This window comes from Canis aureus, chromosome 3 (assembly GCF_053574225.1).
Source record: "Canis aureus isolate CA01 chromosome 3, VMU_Caureus_v.1.0, whole genome shotgun sequence".
Taxonomy (NCBI): Eukaryota; Metazoa; Chordata; class Mammalia; order Carnivora; family Canidae; genus Canis; species Canis aureus.
The window spans coordinates 31,520,807-31,542,077 of NC_135613.1; the positions used below are offsets into that span (position 1 = coordinate 31,520,807).

General features: G+C 56.4%; 1 protein-coding gene across 1 annotated transcript; it reads left to right on the forward strand.

Annotated features, from left to right (window-relative positions):
* The first annotated feature begins 71 nt into the window (after positions 1-71).
* On the forward strand, positions 72-19,911 carry TTC34 (tetratricopeptide repeat domain 34). The gene is made up of 8 exons (XM_077891536.1): positions 72-889; positions 8,260-9,118; positions 10,397-10,622; positions 11,742-11,946; positions 13,130-13,296; positions 14,195-14,465; positions 15,324-15,538; positions 17,193-19,911. The coding sequence occupies exons 1-8, from the start codon at positions 109-111 to the stop codon at positions 17,718-17,720; spliced, it is 3,252 nt and encodes a 1,083-aa protein (XP_077747662.1). The 5' UTR covers positions 72-108; the 3' UTR covers positions 17,721-19,911.
* The last annotated feature ends 1,360 nt before the right edge of the window (positions 19,912-21,271 follow it).

Below are 21,271 nucleotides of genomic sequence, written 5' to 3' on the forward strand. Positions count from 1 at the left end.
CTCTGCACTGACTTTGGGGTCTCTGTGGGGAGGGGTGGGAACTAACCACACTCCCCCCATCCCAGGTGTCCTCAAGCTGGACATGGGCCCCTCACGGGCACAGGCGTGATGTCGGCGCAGGAGCTTGTGGCCTGCCTCTGCCAGGAAGGAGACCAGCACCTGGCCCTGGGAGAGCCCCTGTTGGCCACGGCCTTCTACCTGGCTGCCTTCAGCTGCCACGCCCCCTCGGCCGTGCGCAGGGTCAGAGCTGCCCTGGCTGAGGCCCAAGGGGCACCTGTGGTGGCCACCCTAGAGGCCTGGTGCCGCGGTGACAGCCAGATCCCGGCCATCCACTGGGACGGCATGGCGGTTGTCTCCCTGACAGGGACCCAGGCCTCCGCTTTCCTGGCCACCCTCTGCCCAGACCACCCAGCCGCGGTCCTGCACTCCCTGGCCAGTCTGCTGGCACAGGGACGCCACCAGGAAGTGGTTCAGCGCTGCAGCACCTTGCTGGATGCTCACTCGCAGCAAGCCCTGGAGCTTCGGCTGACCCGCGCCCTGGCCTGGGTCCTGTCCGGGGTGCAGGTAGACGCTGGTGTGGCAGGATATCTGCAGGCCTTTGCCACGAGTGCAGAGCGGACCGTGGCGTTTGTGCGAACCCACCAGCAGCCCTACCTCCCCATGCTGATCAGCACCCTCCAGGACTATATCTCAGGGCGCCAGGAGGCGGAGGACCCCATCAGCCAGCAGAAGACCGGCTGCCAGGGACTCTTGGGGGCTCTGGACCCTGGGGGCACCTGGAGCAGTGCCCTGTCACCAGAAGCCCTGCTCCGCAGTGGCAGGTATGAGGACTGCCGCGCAGCATGCAGCCGGGCCCTTGAGTCCAACCTGATGGGCAGCCAACCCCAAGGTAAGAGTATGGTTCTTGTTCCCCTAAGGGCCAGGGTGAAAGTTGGTCCAGCTGTGCCTTCACAGCATGCGTACGTCCTGGTTATAGTTTGGGGGGGTTGTTCCAGGGGTGGGGGCACCATGGTGACAAGCCCTGTCCTTACAGAGCACCCAAGAAAAAGTGCTGCTCTAGCCAGGTGGTCAGGGAAGGCTTCTTGGAGGAGATGTCACTTGAGTTAAGACTAAAGAATTCCAGGCAGCAGAAAGAGAACACACCAGGTCCCTAAAAGAGGAAGAACTTGGGGTGTCCATGCCACTGAATGGAACCATAGTGGCTGTTGGGGAGCAGGAGCAGAGGGAGAAGAGGAAGCACGGAAGAAATAGAGGTGGCTAAGCCCTGCTGGCCCCTGAAAGGACTTTGGCTTTTACCCCCAGGGCAGCAAGGAGGGTTCTAAACTGTGGAGTGAGGTACCCTGGGGCACATTCTATAGTTTCTCATCTGCCGCATGCAAAATGTGCCTGGTGAGCCAGAGTGGTAACAGAAGCTGCTGAGAGGCCGGGTGGCTGGGAGGAGAATCAGGCTGGGAGGCCTTAGGCGCAGTCCTGGGAAGAGATGGCAGAGGCGCAGAGAGAGGATGAGGGTCAAGGATGAGTTAAGGAGTTTGGCCACTGGATTGCAGTGACAGGGGAGGAGGAGACAGGGAAGGGGGTGACAGGGGCTTCAGACCCTGCCAGCACCTTGCTGGATGTACCCAGTTGGAGATCCTGCACCTGTCTGGTCCCTTTCCTGTGTCCTCCTTCTGGTGGGAGTGTGGGCAGTGGGTGAATGAGTGGGCGCAGAGCCAGAAGCCACACACCAGCCTACCCCCAACGCTCTGAGTTCACTCCCAGCTGCATGGCCTTTCTGTGCCCTTCCCCAGGAGCACATGGGGATGGTGGCTACACCCACTTCTGAACTAGATGTTTTTATTTCAGTGGAAGTATGTATCAAACCCTTAAAATGGTGTCGCCCACTAAGTGCTCAAAAAGATGTCCCTTGAGTCAATCATGTGAACATGTCATTAGACAGCTGAACACTGAACCTCAAGATGAAGGGGAGCTTGGTCTGAAGAAGGGGCTTCAGAATCCAAACTACACAGAAGGGGTTAAGCGTCAAGGGCTTCGATATGGAGGGAGGGGGACAGCCACACTTGCAGATGGGGAATGGCAGGGCTGGCTGCCATTCATCCAACACATGGTGGGCGAACCCCTTTTTAAGGGTCATGAAAACGTATGCAATTTCCAAGAGCACCTGGAGTGTTTATGGTGGGCTCCAAATGACCCACCACACTGTCCCCATGAGGCAGGACCCAGCGAAGGGGACAGGAGGACAGGAAGGAGGAAGAAAATGAGGAGTCAGAAGATGCAGGTGTTTGCAAGAGGACAGGCGTGCACAGCCATGTCTGCCATGAGAGGACAGAAACCATCTGTTTTATGTGCCGCATGGGATTCACTGGTGACCCCAGTGGTGGTGTGCTGGGGAGGCAGGGATCAGGCTGAGAGAACCAAAAAGTAAGTGGGTAGATTTGTTTCTGGAAATGTGCTAGACCAGATGCCCTGAAGCCCTCCTACTATGGGGGGTCCAAACAGCTCAACAGACACACAAAGAATCCTGAGCTTGTGAGAAAGTAGGATGCCCTCCATGCCCAAAACAGACATGTGCAGTGGCCCGTGAGCAGGAGCAATGCCACTTCAGGCTGGGGGCACTCACCAGCTCCTTGGGAGGATGGGGAACTTCCACCTTAATGACCAACAAAAGCCCCCCTAGAGACCAGAACTCCCAAGGCTACCACCTTAGGGAGCAAGTGTGGTAGATAAGCCTGCCCACCCCCCAACCCAGAGGGGACTGCCAGGAAGCTTATCTGTCCTGCCTTGGCTCTAAAGTGGACAGGACTATGTTTCCTAAGAATCACTGCATTCATTAGCCCTAGGTCACTGTGTCACAGGGGGTCACCGTATTGCTACCGTCAGCACAAACATGGCTTACAACATGCATAAATAAATCGCCTACAACAGACTTTTTACAAACAAGTCCCCTATAACAAATGTATTCTAATTATAAAGGTCCTTGAAAACACTGAACAAACCCTGTTCATGTGGGACAGTGCTCTGCCCTTCTCGGTAAGCAGACATAAAGGGACACTCTACGCAGACAAGCATAACTATAGTTTTAACTCAAATCTCCCATGGGTAAGCATCCAGGCACCAAGGTTCCCTGACTGGCTAATCTTCCCAAAGTGCCCACAGCAACCATATCTCATTCATTCAAGGTTCTTCATTAAGAACTACTGCAGTAGGTGGAAAGCTTGGCCATGGTTGTTAAAGCTCTTCCTAGCAAGGAGGCAGAAGTTGGCTTGGCCTCAAGACATACTGGGACCCATAGAAAATAGTGCAGTGGATGTGATGTTGTGTGATTCTGGAGGCCATGCCTCAAGGGACCCAGTAGGTTCTACACTCATCTTCTTGCAACACCCTCAGTGCCATGTTAGGAAGCTAGACCAGTGAACCACAAAGGCACACACAGAGGGAGGCTCTACCAATGGCTAACAGCAAGGCCTCCAGCCTGTGATTGGGGCCACCTTACACCCTCCTGCCTAGGTCAACAGATGGCTGCAGGCCTTAGGGACCCTGGGTAAGATCAGCAGAACTATCCAGCCCAACTCAACTCAGCCCAGATTGAGGAAGAACCGTGGGTCTTCTGACTGTTGAAATGGTCATTCTTTTAAGCCACTAAGTTTTGGGGAAGCTTGTTGTACAGCAATAGTAACCAATAAAACTGCTGAGTCAGAGCAACAGTTTTTGATGCATGTTTTAGCCAAAACTCAGGTAAATGATATAGGAGTTATAATTTTACATTTCCATTATAATATTATTCACTACCTTCATTAATGAAAGAAAAAAGAAAATATGCTCATTGCACTGAATTCAGGAAAAGCATTTTATAATATTTTTGACACCCTACAAACTTAAACAAAGAATAGAAGGAAACTTAATTGAAAAAGCTAATATCTATCAACATCTTACCAAAATATCAACTTAATGGTTGATAGAAGCCTTCCATTTAGGGGTGCCTGAGTGGCAAGTCAGTTGGGCATCTGCCTTCAGCTCAGGTCATGATCTCAGAGTCCTAGGATCGAGCCCCACGTCAGGTTCCCTGCTCGGTGGGAGGTCTGTTTCTCCCTCCCCACTGCTCGTACTTTCTCTCTCTGTCTCTCTGTCATATATACATAAAATAAATAAATAAAATAAATCTTTTTTTAATAAAGCCTTCCATTTAAAATCAAGAATGTAGTAGCTGCCTATTCTCCCATTTATCTATTATTATACTAGAGATGCTAGCCAATGCAATAAGATAAGAAGAAAATAAATGTAAGACTAAAAAGGAAAAAACAAAGTTATTCTAGACAATATGATTAGCTATGTAGAAACCCAACAGAAATAACAAAAACATATTAGAAATAGGAACAGAATTTAACAGAATATACAAAAAGCATTTATATTTATAGACCCCAGCAACAAATAGAAACTTTATAATTTTAAAATATTCATTTACCATAGCAACAGAAAATAATTTATTTCAAACAACCATACAGCCTTGTGGAGAATATTAAAAAATTTTAATAAAATACAATAAACAATACCTACATAAATAGATATCCAATGTCCATTGTTAGAAATATTTGATATTATAATAGAAGAACAAAAAAATAATAGACAAGACAAAGAAAAGGGAGGGGAAAGAAATGAGCAGGAGGTGTGGTAGTGGAGGGGGAGGGGAAGGAGAAGAAGAAGGTGGTGGCATAAATATTTGCTTTACCAGTTAATACAAAGCTATACTACCCAATACAGAAGGTTATTGACTTAAAGGATAGATAGAAAGACCAATAAAACAAATTAGAAAGTCCAGAAAAAGGCCCATGGGTATCCAGAAATTAATATGTGAGAGTGAGCATCGCAGATGTAGAGGGAAAGAAGAGGACCGTTATTCAGTGGATGGTGATGATTCTGGGGGGGAGGGGGAATTAATTCCAGATGGATTATGTGATAGCTAAGTCATATAGTTTCTAAAAGAAAATATAAGAGAATATCATTAAGATTTCTGTGGATAGCTGGACCTCTTAACATACAAACAGTGGAAACAGTAAAGGAAATTTGTTACATTTGATTAAACTTTGTAAACTTGCATTTTGCCTATAACTATAGAAAATGAAAGGAAAATGCACCTCAGAGAGAAAATATTTGTAAAATATGCAATGGGCAAAAGATTAATACCCAGAGTATTTGAAGAATTCCTACATACCAATAAGAAAAAAAATCCAGTATGAGAATTGGCAAAACCATTTCCCATAAAGAAAACACAGATGGCAAAGAAACATGAAAAATGTACAGCATCATAGTAAGGATACAAATGCAAATTAAAACAGTGAGATACTATTCTCCACCCACCAGACTGGGGAAAAAATTAATTATATTAATTAAATAAACTGGCCTCACTAGTAATCAGGAAAATAAAAATTAAAACAGCAATGGGACAGCATTTAGTATCCTCCCATACTGTCAAAAATTTTAAGTCTAACAATAGAAGACTTTCATAATAGTGGACTAGCTTGACCAGACTGTGTTCCACAGACAGCAATGATAAAATTTGGACAGAATACAAAATACCATTATATGAAGACACTGGACAGTGACCAAATGTAGGCAGAAACAGGAAGTTGACCCTTGAACTATGAGGATTATCCAATGTGAGATTTGCAACCTTGCAACTTTTTGCCCAAAGAAAACACCTCAATCCATGCTTTATCCACATAGAACAGGAAGCTGCAGTTTTATTGGCCTGAGATGTTGTAAGACAGAGTTCAGCCTGAAAAAAGTAACTGGAAGTTCAGAAGAAAGATCCTGAAAAGGAGGGAGCCACAGAGGGGGCTAGACCCAACATCTGTGCATTAAATCCTTGGTAGACCATCAAACTACACAAAAGTGGGAGAGCCTGGGTAGTCTGAAAGAGCAGCTGCTGGAAGTAGCAAAAACTAAATGGAGACTTTAGCTGAGCCCAGCAAAAGTAAGACAGAATATGGAGTTGGATCCTATCCCATTAACCGCCCGCTAAAACAAAATTTGGTCCTCTTCAGAGGAACATGTCTAATAAATGTACAGTCTCTACAAAACACTAACCAGATGTCTAGTGTACAATTTTAAAGAAAAGGAAAGAAACATGCAAAGAAACAGGAAAATAAAATGTGAGCCACAGTCAGGAGACAAAAAAGTCAATATAAACTGACCCCAAGATTATCCAGATGCTGAAATTAGCAGACTAAGGACTTTTTTTTTAGGACTTTATTTGACAGAGAGAGAGAGAGAGAGAGAGAGAGAGCAAGCCAGAGAGCACAAGCAGGGGGAACAGCAGAGGAGGAGGGAGAGACAGGCTCCCCACTGAACAGGGAGCCCAACATGGGGCTTGATCCCAGGATCCTGAGATCATGACCTGAGCTGAATGCAAATGCTTAACCAACTGAGGCTCAGGTGCCCAAGAGTAAGGACATTAAAGGAACTATTATGGATGTGTTCAAAAACTAAAGGAAAATATGGTCATAATGGCTGAACAAATGTGGAATCTGAGCAGATAAATGGAAACTAAAAAAAAAAAAAGGAGACTCTAGAATTGAAAATTTTATAGCATAATGGAGAAAACAGAAGGGCCAGTCAAGTTGAAGATAGAGATTATCCAATATGAAGAACACAAGAAAAATGAACAGAATCCTGGTGACCTGTGGGACAATTACTAGAAGCCTAATGTGTGTAATTGGAGCCTCAAAAGCAAAGCAGAGAACACACTTCTGTGTGGGTAAATAAGTAAAAAATCCCCCCAGGCCCCAAGAGCTCTCCACCTACTGCCACTCCCTAAGATCCATGAACTATTGCAAAAATCAGGTTAAGTATTTTGTCGGGAGTTAGTAACTGACAGAAAGGCCCAAAGTCTCTTTTACTTTGGCCACCAGGACTAGACAGGGTGACCTTGATGGTTGGTTGGTTGGTTGGTTTTTTTGTTTTTTGTTTTTTACATGACTCAGGCGTGGCATGATGCTTACCCAAATGGTAACAGGGCAGGGCAGCAGAAATGCAAGTGCTCTGCCCTCTCCTGATTCACTGTAAAGGATTATTATTGCTGAGGTGCTTCAGTTATGTTAAGAGGGAAAGCTCTTTGAGAACTGTGAAGGACTCCACGCCAAAAGCACTAGAGTGGACGTTCTGAGACGCAGGACTGAGAATTGCTGGAGTTCTGTGAACCTTCCCTCCCCAGTGGTATTTTCCTAACCTGTAATGCCAGTGTGGGTGCCCATGATCTTGAGCTCCTGCCAGCACCAGGTTTTCTGGGGATGCTCTCCATGGGGTGCACCTTCCTGGGGCCCTGTTGGGAAAGGGTGGCTTGGCTTTCGTTACCAGAAATCCCCCATCCTCATGAGCACACTCAGACATGAGGTACAAAGAAGGTGAGGTGATGCTGTTGCTGATGGGAACCTCACCCCCGGGGCCCTGTTCCAAGCACAAGACTAGCATTCATCCATTTTATCCTGACGGCCCCATGAGTGCAGACTATTTTAAACCCCATTAGAAAGCAAAAAAGGAAACTGAGGCACTGCAAGATTTGGTAAATGGCCCCACCGTGTAAGCATCACTGGGTGTTCCATTCCCTCTTTCCTGCACCTGACCGAAGTCCCTATTTCAGAGCAAAGCCTGGGGCCCCAATTTAGCCCCAAGGAGCAAGGATGATGGAGTAACAACCAGCCCCTCCCAAGGTCACAGGGTGAGAACCTCAGCACTGACCTGGGGCGCAAATCCCAAAAGGGGGCTCTCAATCCCCAAATCCATCATTAAAAAATAAAGAGGTTTTGTAACTAAATTTCTCTGTTGGCCCAGCAGTGAGGCTGACTTTGAAGTCATTAGGAAGACTTCCGCCCAGGGTGTGATCCCAGAGTCCTGGGATCTAGTCCCACATCCGCCTCCCTGCATGGAGCCTGCTTCTCCCTCTGCCTCTCTCTCTGTCTCTCTCTGTTTCTCATGAGTAAATAAATAAAAAATCTGAAGTCATTAGGAAGAGAATGCTGCTGGGTAGGCGTGCATGAGGCTGAACCCCCACCCCCCTACCGGTCCTCCCAGGGCTGTCTGCCTGGATTCTGCTCTGTCGCTGACTGTTCATCCTGGTGATGCAATGTCCTGGGCTATTGGGACGCTCTAGGGAGATGCTGTGAGATGCTTCAGAGGGTCCAGAGCACTGGACCGCAGAGGCTGCGGGAGGCTCCCTGGAGGATGTGACCCAACAGGCAGGACCAGTGCCACTGTTTCTCTCCCTAGGTGAGCGTCGGGCCGCTCTGCTGGTCACCCGGGCGGCCGCGGCCTTATTCCTAGACTGTGGGGCCCAGGACCTGCTTCAGGACCTGCACGAGGCCTTCCGCCAGAGCCCTTCGGGGGCGCGGAGGCAGTTTGAGGTGGTGCTGTCCGCGGGGGACCGAGAGCGCTTGCTGGCCCAGGCTCAGGAGGCGGCGGACCTGGGCTTCGCTCACTTCCAGGAGGCCGTGCGGAGCCGCGCCGAACTCCGCGAAAACTCGGGCCGCGAGCTCCTGGCCCCGGTGACCCGCGCGCTCCGTGTCCTGCTGCGCGTTGCGCCGCCCGGGGTGCGGCCGGCACTGGGCACTCGCTTGGCCGAGTGCCTGCTGCTGGCCGGGGACGCGGCTGGTGCCCGGGCGCTGTGCGAGCGCTTGCTGCGGCCTGCGCGCCCCGAGGACCGCGCGGACTACCGCGCCCGGGGCTGCCCCCGGGACCGCGCTCCCCTATTGGCGCTGCGCGGCTTCTGCGCGCTGCACGCGGGCGACACGCGGCGCGCCCGGGAAGACTTCCAGGAGGTGGTGGAGCACGGGCCGCCGCACCTGGGCAGCTGCGTGCGCGCGCTGTGTGGCCGGGGGCTGCTGAGGGTGCTGGAGGGTAGCGCATTCCTGGGTGCTCTGGACTATGTCACCGCCTGCCGCCTGCAGCCCGAGGAAGCACTGCTCATCGCCAAGGCCTACGTGCCCTGGAACCAGCGAGGCCTCCTGCTGACGGTGCTGCGGGAGGAGGGCCGCAGGATGCTGCAGCGGAGGCCGGACCTGGGGCTCGCGGGCACGCAGGGCCGCCGGAGTAAGGCGGTGGAGATGGACCGCCCCGAGGAGCAGGAAGGGTAAATCTAGCCCGGCGCACCCCTGGGGCTACCACTTCATTCTGGTCTCCTGAGAGGTAGCTGGGGGGGGGGGGGCGTGTGTTTTCCCTTTTGACAGATGAGTAAACTGAGGCAGGAAGCCCCTGGGGGATTTCCCTGAATCATGGTTCACAGTTTTAGCGCAGGAGCCCAGGTCTTAGGAATTTCGGTCCCCAACAATGGGATGCTTTGTGGGCCTGTCATAGAAAATTAAGAACTCAAAAATGGGAATGAAAAAATAAAGCGTTCCCATCACTCCACCCAGCAATAGCATTCCCTTCTAGTTCTTCTCTGTGCATAGAAAATACAGTTCACTAAACTGTGCGCTCTAGCTGCAACTTATAGCCCACCTTTTTCACTAGTAGATCAGGGACATTTCCTTTGCCCCTAGATTCCTCGTTGCACAGCCCAAGCCATGGCCCATCCTGTGAACACCCGGTCCCTCCTTGTCCATTCCTACAGCCTTGCCTTCTGTTGTAGCCCAGACGCCTTCACAATGTTCTGGTAGACTGGGCAGAGGTGGGGTTTCTGGGTCTGGGAGCACAGCCCCCTGTGAAGTCCTTGACTCCTGGAGCTGTCCCGCCCACTTCAGCCCTGATGTTCAATTTGGAGTTTTTTTCCAGCCTAATGGGTGAACCTGCAGCTGTTTTGATTTGCACTCATCTGGTTGCTGAGACATGATAGGAAGATGTTTTAGCAAAGCTCAAAGCATTGAGCTGGGAGCCTCCCCGGGGAGGCACATTGGACAGCAGCTCTGCCTCCAGTTGGGGGCCCCTTATACTTTTGTCTCTGGTAATTGGCATAACTCGAGGCTATAGCCCTCTTCCTAGTGGGAGTTCCTGAACATTCCAAAGGCAGCCTGTGTGATATCTAACTCTGCCTGTGACACCCCTGAGCCCTGCGAGGCCAATACTGTTATCCTATTTCTACAGAAAAGGAAACTAAGACACAGTTGGCTTGTGGTCAGCCCACAGCTTCCATCCCCATCTGTAAAACGCTTGCCCCATGCATGGGGTGGTGGGAGGATGGAGCAGGGAGTGAGCACTGAGGGATGTATGTCAGAGAGGGCAGCTATGCCTTCCGGAGTTGGCATGTGTGAGGGGCCTTCCAGCAGGACCCGGGATCTGTAGCTGGGTGAGAAGGGAGCTGCCTGGCCCAGTGCACGGGGACAGAATTTGCCTGTGGCCCACCTGCCTGGGCAGCTAAAAGGAGTGTGGGCATGGGGCTGGGCTGGCTCTCCCCCAGCTGTTCTCTCCACAGGGACGCCCATGGCGTGTACCAGCTGGCCCTGCTCCTGATGGAGCTGGACAGGGAAGACGAGGCTTCAAGCCTCCTGGGGGCTGATGCCCTGTACCGCCTGGGCCGTCTGGAGGACACCCACAAGGCCCTGCTGCTGGCCCTCTCCCGGAGGCCCCAGGCAGCGCCTGTGCTTGTGCGACTGGCCCTGCTACAGCTGCGCAGGGGCTTCTTCTATGACGCAAACCAGGTGAGGAGGCCCTCCCTGGGGGGCGGGGTGCCACAGGGCAGGTGCAAGTAGACCACAGCCCATTGGCCTGGACTTTGGAGCAGGTAAAACTTGTCCTAGCCCCAAGCTCTGCCACCTCTAGCAAGGCCCCCTCACCTCCCTGACCCTCAGTCTCTTCGTCTGTGCCCTGGTCTTGTGGGTTGTCCCTGAAAGAGCTGGAGCAGGTACCCAAGGCCCAGCAGGTCTCCAGCATGCACTAGGTGCTTCATATTTGCTTTTGTTGTGTTATAAAGGAAAGGGGCCGAAAGTTAGGTGTAGACTGAGCTTTGCCCCAAATCTCCCAAGTAAAGTAGGCTTGGAGGTGACCTGTCCAGGGAGGGGGAGGCAGAGTACCTCACCTGCTCCCGGGAAAAGCAGCACTTCACCTCCCTCGTGTGTTATGAGGGAGTCAGAGGTTATGTTCCCGCGGAAGATGTCGGGCTTTGGGGCCTGTCAGCTGCTTCTGCGCCGGCCACATGGGTTCCTGGTCTCCCTGCGCTGGGCCCCACCGGTGGGGTAGGGAGGGATGCCCCAACCTATCGTTCTTCGGTTCTGGGGCCTGTGTCTTCAGCGAGCGGCCAGCAGGGGCAGCATCGGGTCTGTGGGACGGAGCCGCTCCGAGAGCCCAGGTTCTGTCCACCGGGCTTCCCTCCGCCCAGAGCGGGCACCGGTCCCAGGGCATTTGCGGGAGGACTCCCGGGACCCTCGCTCACCTTGCGGTTTGAAAGCCCCCTTTCCCCGCGCTTCTCATTTGGACCTGCAGAGTGCGGGCGCCTGGAGCGAGGTCTCCACCTCCGTGCCACGGCGGGGGAGAGGCTGGGAGGGGACACCGGGCCCGCCCGACCCCACCCCACGCCGCGCAGACGAAAGGAGCAGCCCAGCCCGGGCGCGCACCTGCCGCCCTCTGCCTTCCCGGTGCGCGGCGCCAGTGCAGGAGACGCGCAGTCCCTGTGGCCGAGCCTAACCGCGCGCGCCCCGCCCCCGCGCGCCCCAGCTGTGGGCCACGCCCCGGCCACGCCCCCGCAGAGGGGCCGAGGGTGGAACTGTCGGTCTTGGGCATCGCGCACAGGGACGAACCCGGTGACTGTCCTGCTCCTGCAGCTGGTGAAGAAGGTGGTCCAGTCCGGGGACACCGCCTGCCTGCAGCCCACCCTGGACGTCTTCAGCCACGAGGACCGGCAGCTGCTGCGAGGCCACTGCCACGCCCGGGCCCTGGCCATCCTACGGGCGCGGCCCAGCAGGGCCGACAGCACAGCCCACACCAGGGAGGCCATCGCCTACCTCTCTCTGGCCATCTTCGCTGCAGGTAGGAGCTGCCGGCCCACCCCTGGGATTCCCACCCTGTGCCAGGTACACAGGGGCACGAGGAGCCATGCGAAGCTCAGAGACCTGGGGGATCCAAACCCACTCTTAGTCCACGGGGGTGTGCGTGCCCTGGCGGAGCAGGCCTTGCCCCGAGGCCCTAGCTGTTCGGGGAGGGGGGGGGCTCTTCGATGTGAGCTGGGACCCTCCCAACACTCTGGGCTGTGAGCCCACACCCCCTGGGCCCTGTGGGCAGGAGGGCCAGCAGTGGTTGAGGCAATTCTCCCAGCTTGGCCCCTCTCTCTCCAACCGGGAGAGGTCCTGGTTCCCCTAAGTCCTTCCTGGAAATAGTAGGGGCATCTCTGTCTGAGTGTAGCTGGTGTACCATATTTGCTCAGCCACCCCACCCAGCACCATCCTGGGTGACAGCCTCCTGAGTGGAGCCTTCTTGGAGGGGAGGGGAGGCATAGGGCACCCATGCTGGAGGGAAAGGACTTTGCCAAGGATGCACCCCAATTTCCTGGGGTGCATGGACATTCCAAGTGTGGACTTTGGATCAGAACACCAGGTGGACTCCACCAGGTGGCTCTGCACTTACCTCTTGTCAAGGTAGGTGACAGACACAGGTGGGAGTGAGGATTTGGCGAGCTAGTTCTGGGACAGCGCTGGGGTGATGCCTGGTGCAAAGCTCAGGCCCCGCATACGAGTTGGGGAAGGGGACACGATCCAGAGCATCCTGCCCGTGCCTTGTACTGCATCCGTCACTGGACAGACACAGGGAGGGGGCGTGGTGGTGCTGTCCTTGGGGAGGGGCCTCTGCCCCACATTCACAGGGCCGCTCCCTGCCCAGCTGGCACCTTCACACTTTCAGCTATTCCATGTCCAACCCAAAGACCCGTTCGTCTCCTGGCCCCTCACCTGGCCTCACCCCCAGATGCAGCTGTGGTGCCCCCTCCTCTGACTGTCCAGCAGCCTAGATTCTGTCCACACAGCTCAACCCCAGCTGTCCCCCAAGACTGTGCGCTGGTGCCCAGTGGTCTGTGAGCCCCCTGAGGTGGCCTCAGAGCTGGTGCCTCCCCTGCCGCACCCCCTGTTGGGCACCAGCAGATACTGAGTGAGGGCAGGCACACTGTACCCACCACAGCGCAACAGGAGTCACGTCCCATTGCCACCCCCCCTTTCTTCAGGGAGTCAGGCAGTTGAGTCCCTGCTCACCCGTGCCCGCTGTTATGGGCTCCTGGGCCAGAAGAAGACTGCCATGTTCGACTTCAACTCAGTGCTGCGGGCTGAGCCGGAGAACGTGCGGGCGCTGTGCGGTCGGGCGCTGCTGCACCTGACCTTGGGCCAGCAGCAGGTACCGCACCCCTCCCTGCCTGGGGCTGGCCAGGTGGGCTGAGGGTGACAGTGCTTCAGGGGAGGCGGCACCTGGAAGGAACCAGGATACCTTCCTTCCCAGCCCCAAGCACAGAGGGAGCAGGGCCAGGTGTCCTGAATGTGACAGCCATTAAGACTCCATCATCACTCTGCTGGGTTCAGAAAGTCTCTTCCTTCATGGGAAAAGGCCTGCTGCCTCCCAGCCTCAGCACAGAATGTGCAAGCCCTCGGGGCTACTAGACACCCCCTCCCTCTGCTTAAAATAACAAGACCTCAGCTGCCTCGTTGGGCACCACCCCCTGAGCGGTCTGCACAGAGCCCCTGGATTCGGGTGGTCAGTGGGCAGGGACAGGGGTGGGAGGGGCCCCACCCTGTCAGGCTCCAGGCAGGTGCTTTTCACAGAGAAAACCTGCCCTGGGCAGGGGGCGCTTCTCAGCCAGGAGCAGGGTGGCAGGTGAGTACTGAAAATGAGTGTCTGCCCTGAGGCCCTGCAGCCCAGAGGTGACCTGCCTGCCAAGCTTCTTAGCTACTTAAGGGTTGGAGTGCTAGGAAGCAAGGAGATATGATCCCAGGCACTGGGGGAGAGCCTCTAGAGGGGGTACTGCCCTCTAGCCCTCAGGATGGCTGCGTTTCCTCCATGGGCACTGGTGCCTGACTTCCGTTCCTGCAGGGCACGGGCTCTCTCAGTGCGAACCCCCCTCGGGTCCGGCCATCCCTCCACCTCCAGAACTCTGGTACACGAGCCATAGCTCGCCACGCTCTGCTCGTGTCGCCCACCAGATGGGCCCTCATGTGGAAAGGCAGGAACTGGGTGGTCTGCCCCTCCTGGTATCCTCAGCTCCCAGGCAGGTGCCCAGCCTGCCCTCCTATCCCTGCAGGAGGCCCTGGATGACATCCTCTTGGCTCTGAAGCTCGACCCCAGGACAGTGGTCCCTGAGATCTGCTCTCTGAAGCCAGAGGCCCAGGCCGTCATCGCCCAGGGCCTCTGGTCCCACTGTCGGGCCCTCCTGAGCCAGCCGCAGGACCGCAGGGAGCCCCTCAGCGATGAGTACGCCCGGGGCCTCCTAGCTGTGGGGGAAACGCTGATCAGAATCGATGCCGGGCAGCTGAGCGGGCACATTCTGCTGGCAGACATGCTCATTGCAGTAGGTATGCCTAGCCTAGGTTTGGGAACGTGTCTGTCCTGGCCCTCTCACCCCTGGTTCTTTCCCATAAAGCAAGAGAGAGACCCTGGATTCAGTGCCTCTTGAGGTCCTTTTCACCCCCAAATTCTGGTACCTGGCATTCAGTCCCCGGGTGGGGCCTGGGGTGCAAGCTCTCATTCACTCATGTGGTTTTGCTTGCAGGGAGGAGAGACAAAGGAGCGATTTGGGGTTTCATAAAAGGACCCAAACGCTCGGGCCTTCTCATTAACTTGTATGTTTATTCAGCAGATGTTTAGAGTGTCTGTGGAGCCCCAGGCCCCATCCTCGTTGGGTTTGTGTCAAGGCCCCATGTGCCAGAATCCTGAGAATATTGCACTACTAACGTGAAAGGGAAGAGCTCTGTGCAGCCTGCATTTCCCTGGCCTGTCACTGTCACCTCCAGGCCCATGAAGTGCCCCCACCAAAGCCTATGCTGCCTTGCTGCAGAGTGTATATTCCCACAGGTGCTTGGGAGAGACCCTTGTGGTGACCACAGTGACGATGCTCAGAGCCATGCTGCTCAACCTAGGCGTCATGGACTTTAACCCATGACTTTAACCCATGACCCATGACTTTAACCCATGACCCATGACTTTAGTAACCCCCCCCCCAAATGACTGGGTCACCAGGCAAGCTGGGACTGGCGTGGGGTCACTGTGTCCCTCTGACCCCAGGGCTGAGTCCCTCCACCAGCTGGCCTCTCCCTGAGCCAACACTGAGCAAGAGAGGCTATGGCCAGCTTCCCAGCACCATGGCCAATGTCCTGCCTCCGCTGCACCCCACCCCAACACCCCCCTGACTGTCCCTCCCCGATCCCGGACAGGCAGCTATGAGGAAGCTGGCACCTGCCTGCAAAAAGCCCTGCACTCCACCCCGTGGTCAGAGGCGGCCCGAGCCCGGCGAGGTCTGCTCTGGCTCAAGAAGGGAGATGTGCAGGCTGCTGTGCGGGACCTGCAGTGCCTGGCAGAGACCGACGCCCAGGAACTCGGCTTCCTGCTGCATCGCCTGGAGGCCTCGGAGCAGCAGAGCCTCAGCCAGGTGTGTCCCGCGGAGCCCCCACCCCGGCCGCCCCAGCACCACAGCCCATCCTTGGGGCAGCTCTGCCCGCCCTGCTCGCCTGCTTCCAGTTGGCGGGGGCAGGGGGCAGCCAGCCTGGCCACCTTAAACACCAGCAGCCTCCCAGCTTCTTTGCAGGAGGCATTATCAGCCTGGGGGAGAGGAGCCCTGGCCCTGGCAGGGAGCCCACGCCAACTCCCAGGTCAGGCAGAGAAAGGCACCCCCCCGCCCCCCACAGTGCCAGGCAGCAGGCAGGCAGTGAGCGGAGGGGCCTTGGGCCAGGCCCACTGCCTCTGGCTGGCTTTTCATCCCGCTGTGTATTCAAGAGTATCCCGAGCCCCGCACCCCACCCCACGGGCCTCCCATCCCAGGGAAGACCGTGCCAGGGTTTCCCTCCAGGAGAGCTGGTGTGGAGAAGGGGGCGGTGGGGTCACCAGGGGGCAACCGAGGCGAAACCATGATGGCACAGCCAGGCCAGGCCCGGGGTAGCAGAGAGCTCAGGACGGCCAAGAAGCCGGCGGCCAGTGCAGCTGGAGAGGATGGAGGCGGAGGGGCTGGGATGGGGGGACAGGTGGGGGGCGTTGCCCTCAAGTGGCTGCAGGGGAGACAAGTGGAGGGACCGGCAGGAAGACGAGGCCAAGAGCACGAGCCCAGCTTGGAGTCGCAGGGCCTGGGGGCAGCGCGTGCCCCGGACTCTTGGGGTGCTCTGGGGGCGCCCCCCCCCCCCCCGGCAGAAGCCACACTGCTGTCTCGGGAGGAGGGTGGAAAGGGCCGAGAGCCATGGGTGAGGCAGGGGGAGCAGCTGCGGGCCAGGAGAATGGGGGCGCCCGGGGGCAGGGCCGGGGCCGGGGGCTGGCGGGGGTCCAGTGCGGGGTCTGAGCCCGCGAGCGGCAGGGCGGGCGGGAACGCGGGCGGGAAGGGGGCCCGGCAGGGGGCTCCGCGGCGGCGGCGGACCGCGGAGCGGGGCGGGGCGGGGCCGCGGGCCGACCCGGAAGTCGATCGGAGAGGCCGCGTCCGCTTCCGGCGCACGCCCCGCCCCCCGGCGGCACTGCGCTTGCTCGGCGGCGGCTTCCGGTCGCGGTCGGGCGCCGCAGCTTGAGGTCCCGGGGCGCGGAGCGTAGGCCGGAGCTCCCCCGGGGACGGGAGGCGGGCCCGGTGCCTCGCTCTGCGGGAGGGGCCCGGGGCGGGGCTGGCGCAGCTGGTGACTGGCAGCCCTGGAGGCCGCGCGGGCCGCTGCCGGAGCAGGTGGGCCGCCCGCCGCCCGCCGCGCCGCTCTGCCCGTCGGCTGGCCCTGCAGGGCTCGCCGGACCCCATAGTGAGGAACCCCGCAACGCGCAGCGGGCCCTGCCCCCCGGCCCGGGCCGGGCTGCGCGGAGGCGGTGCTTGCTGCTGCCCGCCGGCGGGGCCGCCTGGGGATCCGCGGGCCTGCTGCGAAGGTGAGGGCGGGGGGCTAGATGACAGGAGCGGGGCTAGGGGAAGGGACGAACCGGTGAGGCGGGCAGCCCAGAGGGACGCCTCCTGAGCCGGGCTCCGGCGTGGTGGGGCTGCGGGGGTGCCCCCCGCCCGGTGCCAGCTGTGCAGGGCCGAGGAAGGGGCCGGGGCTTTCGGGCTGACCTCCCTCTGTCCCTCTGTGCAGGCCGCAGCCCGGGAGGCCAACGCCCTCCTCAGCTCGGGGCAGCCTGGGCAAGCCCTGGGCTACTGCTCACTGGCTGTGCTCGCCGGCGGCAGCAGCGCCCGTCACCTGCGCCTGAGGGCCACCTGTCTGGCTGAGCTGCAGGAGTTTGGCCGGGCACTCGAGGACCTGGACCGTGTCCTCCGGGTGGATGTGGGGGACAGGGACCTCCCGACACGGGTGGAGGACCTGTGCTCCCGGGGCCGCCTGTTGCTGAGCCTGGGGGATGGGGCCGGGGCCACGGGGGCCTTTGCCCAGGCCCTCAAGCTGGCACCCACCCTAGCCCAGAGCAGCCTGTGGGAGCGGCCGGGCCGGGCCCCCACTGCCCAGGCGTTCCTGTGCCATGGCCAGACCTGCCTGGAGGAGCAGCGCTACGCAGAGGCCTGGACAGCAGTGGAGAACGGCCTCCTGGCAGACCCCGAGCACAGCAGCCTGAGGAGGCTGAGAGCCAGAATCCGGAGGGAGGCATCCTTGGGCTGCCGGCTCCACTGACCCTATGCTCCTGAGGCCCAAGCTCCAGCCACCCCGCCGTTCCACCCTGCCCAGGCTCCCGAGCCACGGGCTACGGCGGGCCTGATGCAGAGCACACTCAGCTGAGGACAGAGACTCCACAAGAGCATGTAGATAGTATTACCTCAAGATGACAAAGCTATAAGTTAACATCTTGAAGTTCCCTGCGTGTAAAGCAGCTCTTGGGTCCAAGAGGAGATCAAATGTGAAATCAAAGAATATTGAAAAACAAATCCTAAAACCTGTGCAGAGCAGCACCTGTAGGACAGCCCCAGCGGGGCTGAGGGAAGATCCCGCCCCAAGCAGATTACCAAGCAACAGAAGGAAAATGGAAGTGTGTGTTCAGTTCAAGAAGTTAGCAAAAGACAATAAAACTAAGGAAATCAGGAGCTAGGGATTAAGGATGAAAGTGGAAATTAGTAAGTTAGGGATAAAGAATAGAAGAATAAATGCAAAACACAGTTCTTCAAAAATATAAGTCGATGAGCTGACAGCTAATTGTTGAGAGATAGAGCACAAGGGCCTTCACTGGCCGCACGGCTGCACGGGCCCCACCAGCTCTCCCAGCAGGAGGAAGAGTAGGTCTCACTCGGGTCTGAGGGCGCCCGTCACTGCACAGCCCAGTGGCCAAGTGACAGTGGACCTGGCATCCTGCTGTAGCAGCACCTCTGGGTGGGATCTTGGGTTCTGTGGGGCCGCTCGTCATTGGCTAGTATGAAGCAGAAGAGTTGGGATGGGGTCTCGGGAGACAAGCAGGGTCCCACAAGCAGTCACTGAGGGAGCCGTGAGCTTTCCGAGAGGACCTTAGGTACGGGCGGCCCGCCTTACCTGGTTGTTTTGCTAACAGCCGTGTCAGACAGCTGGCAACACCTACTCCCCACGGATGTCTTGAAATGGACACCCTGGCAGCCAAAAGCTTAATGTCAGGCACACTACAGAGACAAAATTTTAAAGTGACAAGGACAAAGTAACAGATACAGAGGAGATTAAAAGCATCATGATTTGTTTCCCTAGGCAGATAAATTTGGAGGCTTGGATGAAATGGATTAGCTCCTAGGCAAATATTTAACTAAATGACCACAATCGGCCTAAAGCCTCTGCAGCACGGTTGTCATGGAGGAAAAGCAGGCTCAGTTCCAGACGGCAAAACCTGTCAACCTTTAGAGGACAGTCCATTCCAAGTGTCTTTAAAGTCCTTTATGCCAAGAAAAAGAAAAGCCTCCAAGTTCTTTGCTGAAGAAAGCATAATCTCAACCAAAAGAAAGCTGCAAACCAGTCTATGAATTACCAGTTCAGAAATCCTAAATGCCGACAAGCCCAAATCCAGTGGTGTGTTAAAAAAGAGTAACACTCTGAGCAACATACACAGGAATGCAGAGATGGTTTAAGATCAGGAAATAACGTTCACGCAGCGCATCACAGAAATAGAGCCTAGAGGAAATAGGCCCTGTGATCCCTCCTGGGGACTGCTGTCGGGGTGCACGGTCACACAGGATAGGTCATCCCTACACCTCTGGACTCCTCTGTTCTATTAGGGAGGCTCTAGCATCTCAGCTTTATTAACTGTAGGCCCCTGGAGAAGATTGTACTCGAGCACATGAACTGGTGGCATCACCCCCAGCCACCAGTGTGCACCAGCCCATTATCTTCAGCATCTGTGGGGGTGCCAGCCCCACCCAGAGCTGTATTCTCTCTGCCACAGCCTAGCACCCTCAGGCTCTGTTCCCACAAATTCCCAGGGTCCCCTGTGAATTGGTGGAATCTTGCAATTATTGGGGTGCATATGCTAGTTCCTCCAGGATCAAGCTTTGTACCTGACCCACCCCCACCCCACCGAGGATGCTGAGATTAGACCTGATTTGTGGTCTGGAGGCAATGGGTGAAGGAGAGGGTTCTGGAGGCTGAATAGAAAGCATCCGCCTTTCTGGGCACCTGACCCACATGAGGCTCTCAGGATTCATAAAGGGAAAAAAAAGGCAAGTCTCCAGCACCGGAGGACGAGCTGCATCCACTGGAAAGGGGCTCAGCTTCATCTGAGCACCGTCCTAGTTCCAGGCTCCATTCCTTCCCAAGGAGCATCCCAACTCTTAATAAGAAAGTTGATGAGACTGCAAATGCAACCAACGCTGTACTTGCACGGCTCATGGAAATAAATGTGTTTGGCTCAACACCATCAGCCTTGTCTGTCACTGGAGCTTCTCTCAAGGGCCCTGGAGCCCTCTGACTCCCAGGCTGTGACCTGAGCTGGTCATTTCCTGCCCGTATGTGCTCCAGGATATTCGAGAGAGCCCACCCCATGCCACAGTCCCTGTGGCCACTGTCACTTTGTGAACAGCCACATGCAGCAGCCCCTGATTCGGTGGGCGAGTCACAGCCACTGTGGTGACAGCGCCATTTGCTGTGAAACCACTGCACACCATGATTCTCCTTCCCAAGGAGCACAGCTCAGCAGTCAGGCCCCAGATCCAACTGTCATTGTCTGGTGTCGGGGACCACTCTTGGCACCAACTTATGTATCTATCAGGGTCCACTTTGGAGAGAGAAACCACACTGGTGATTCAGATAGTGAGGATTTAATAGAATTGCTCGTTAGTTATGAAGCTGTCAGTTACGTACCCGGGGTGGGACCATGGGAGTAGCAACAACAAGGTTCAAAGACGGATGACCCAGTCTCTCCAAACCAGCTGCCAGCCATCACCCACACCCCTCAGCTTGGTGACCACGCTCCCCTGCATGTGCCCTGGGCTCCATGAGGTCCTTCCTGACCACCCCTTTGCACCTGGCACCATGGCTCTACTCTCATCTGATTGTGATGAATCATAGGTGAGGGGACCAGGGTGGCTTGGGGGCTCAGGGACAGTCAGATCATTCCAGTCCCTTCCCTCCCATCTAGGATACTCAAGGCCTGGCATCAGGAAGCAGCTGTTGGGAGGGTGTGGGAGGGACTCCTACAGGCCAGGCTCTCACCCTAGCTTTCTGAGGGCTTCCTCCAGTCCTTGTCTGCTCTGAACAGGGCAGATGGGCAGACCCGAGGAGAAGCCTGATTCCTGCCCTACAGAGGCCCAGGGCTACCTGCCACGTAGGGCTGGGCTCTGTGCAGAGGACAGGAACTGCCCCAGAGCATCCCACCTGATGGGGAGGGGGACGGGAAGGGGTGTGCCCCAAAGCCAAGGGCAGGTGTCTGCTGGTCCTGAGGGTCGCCCCCGCCCCCCATAGTAGCAGTGGGCAAGGCTAACTCCTAGACCTGCTCTGATTTCAGGGTGAACAAGGGAGGTGGTGCTCCACTCCCATGGTGGGCTGGGCCACCACCCATCTCCCATCTCTTGACCAAGCAACAGGGAGGGGTGAGCAGGGGGCCTCCACTGGCCCCTGAGCAGGGGGCCTCCACTGGCCCTAGGAGAAAGGATTCAAATCCACCCTCTAGAAGTTCCTGGTCAGCAATGGGAACTGGGACTCGCTGCACCCAGGGACCTGGCTGGGGCTGGGGGTCTGTAGTTCCGTGGCCTGCAGACCCTGCCCTGATCTCTTGGCCT

Excerpts from the sequence above, each read along its gene's own strand:
- TTC34 (XM_077891536.1), top strand. The coding sequence starts at position 109 with ATGTCGGCGCAGGAGCTTGTGGCCTGCCTCTGCCAGGAAGGAGACCAG. Across the intron at positions 890-8,259 it reads GATGGGCAGCCAACCCCAAG|GTGAGCGTCGGGCCGCTCTG; the intron begins GTAAGAGTATGG and ends TTCTCTCCCTAG. Across the intron at positions 15,539-17,192 it reads AGCAGCAGAGCCTCAGCCAG|GCCGCAGCCCGGGAGGCCAA; the intron begins GTGTGTCCCGCG and ends CCCTCTGTGCAG.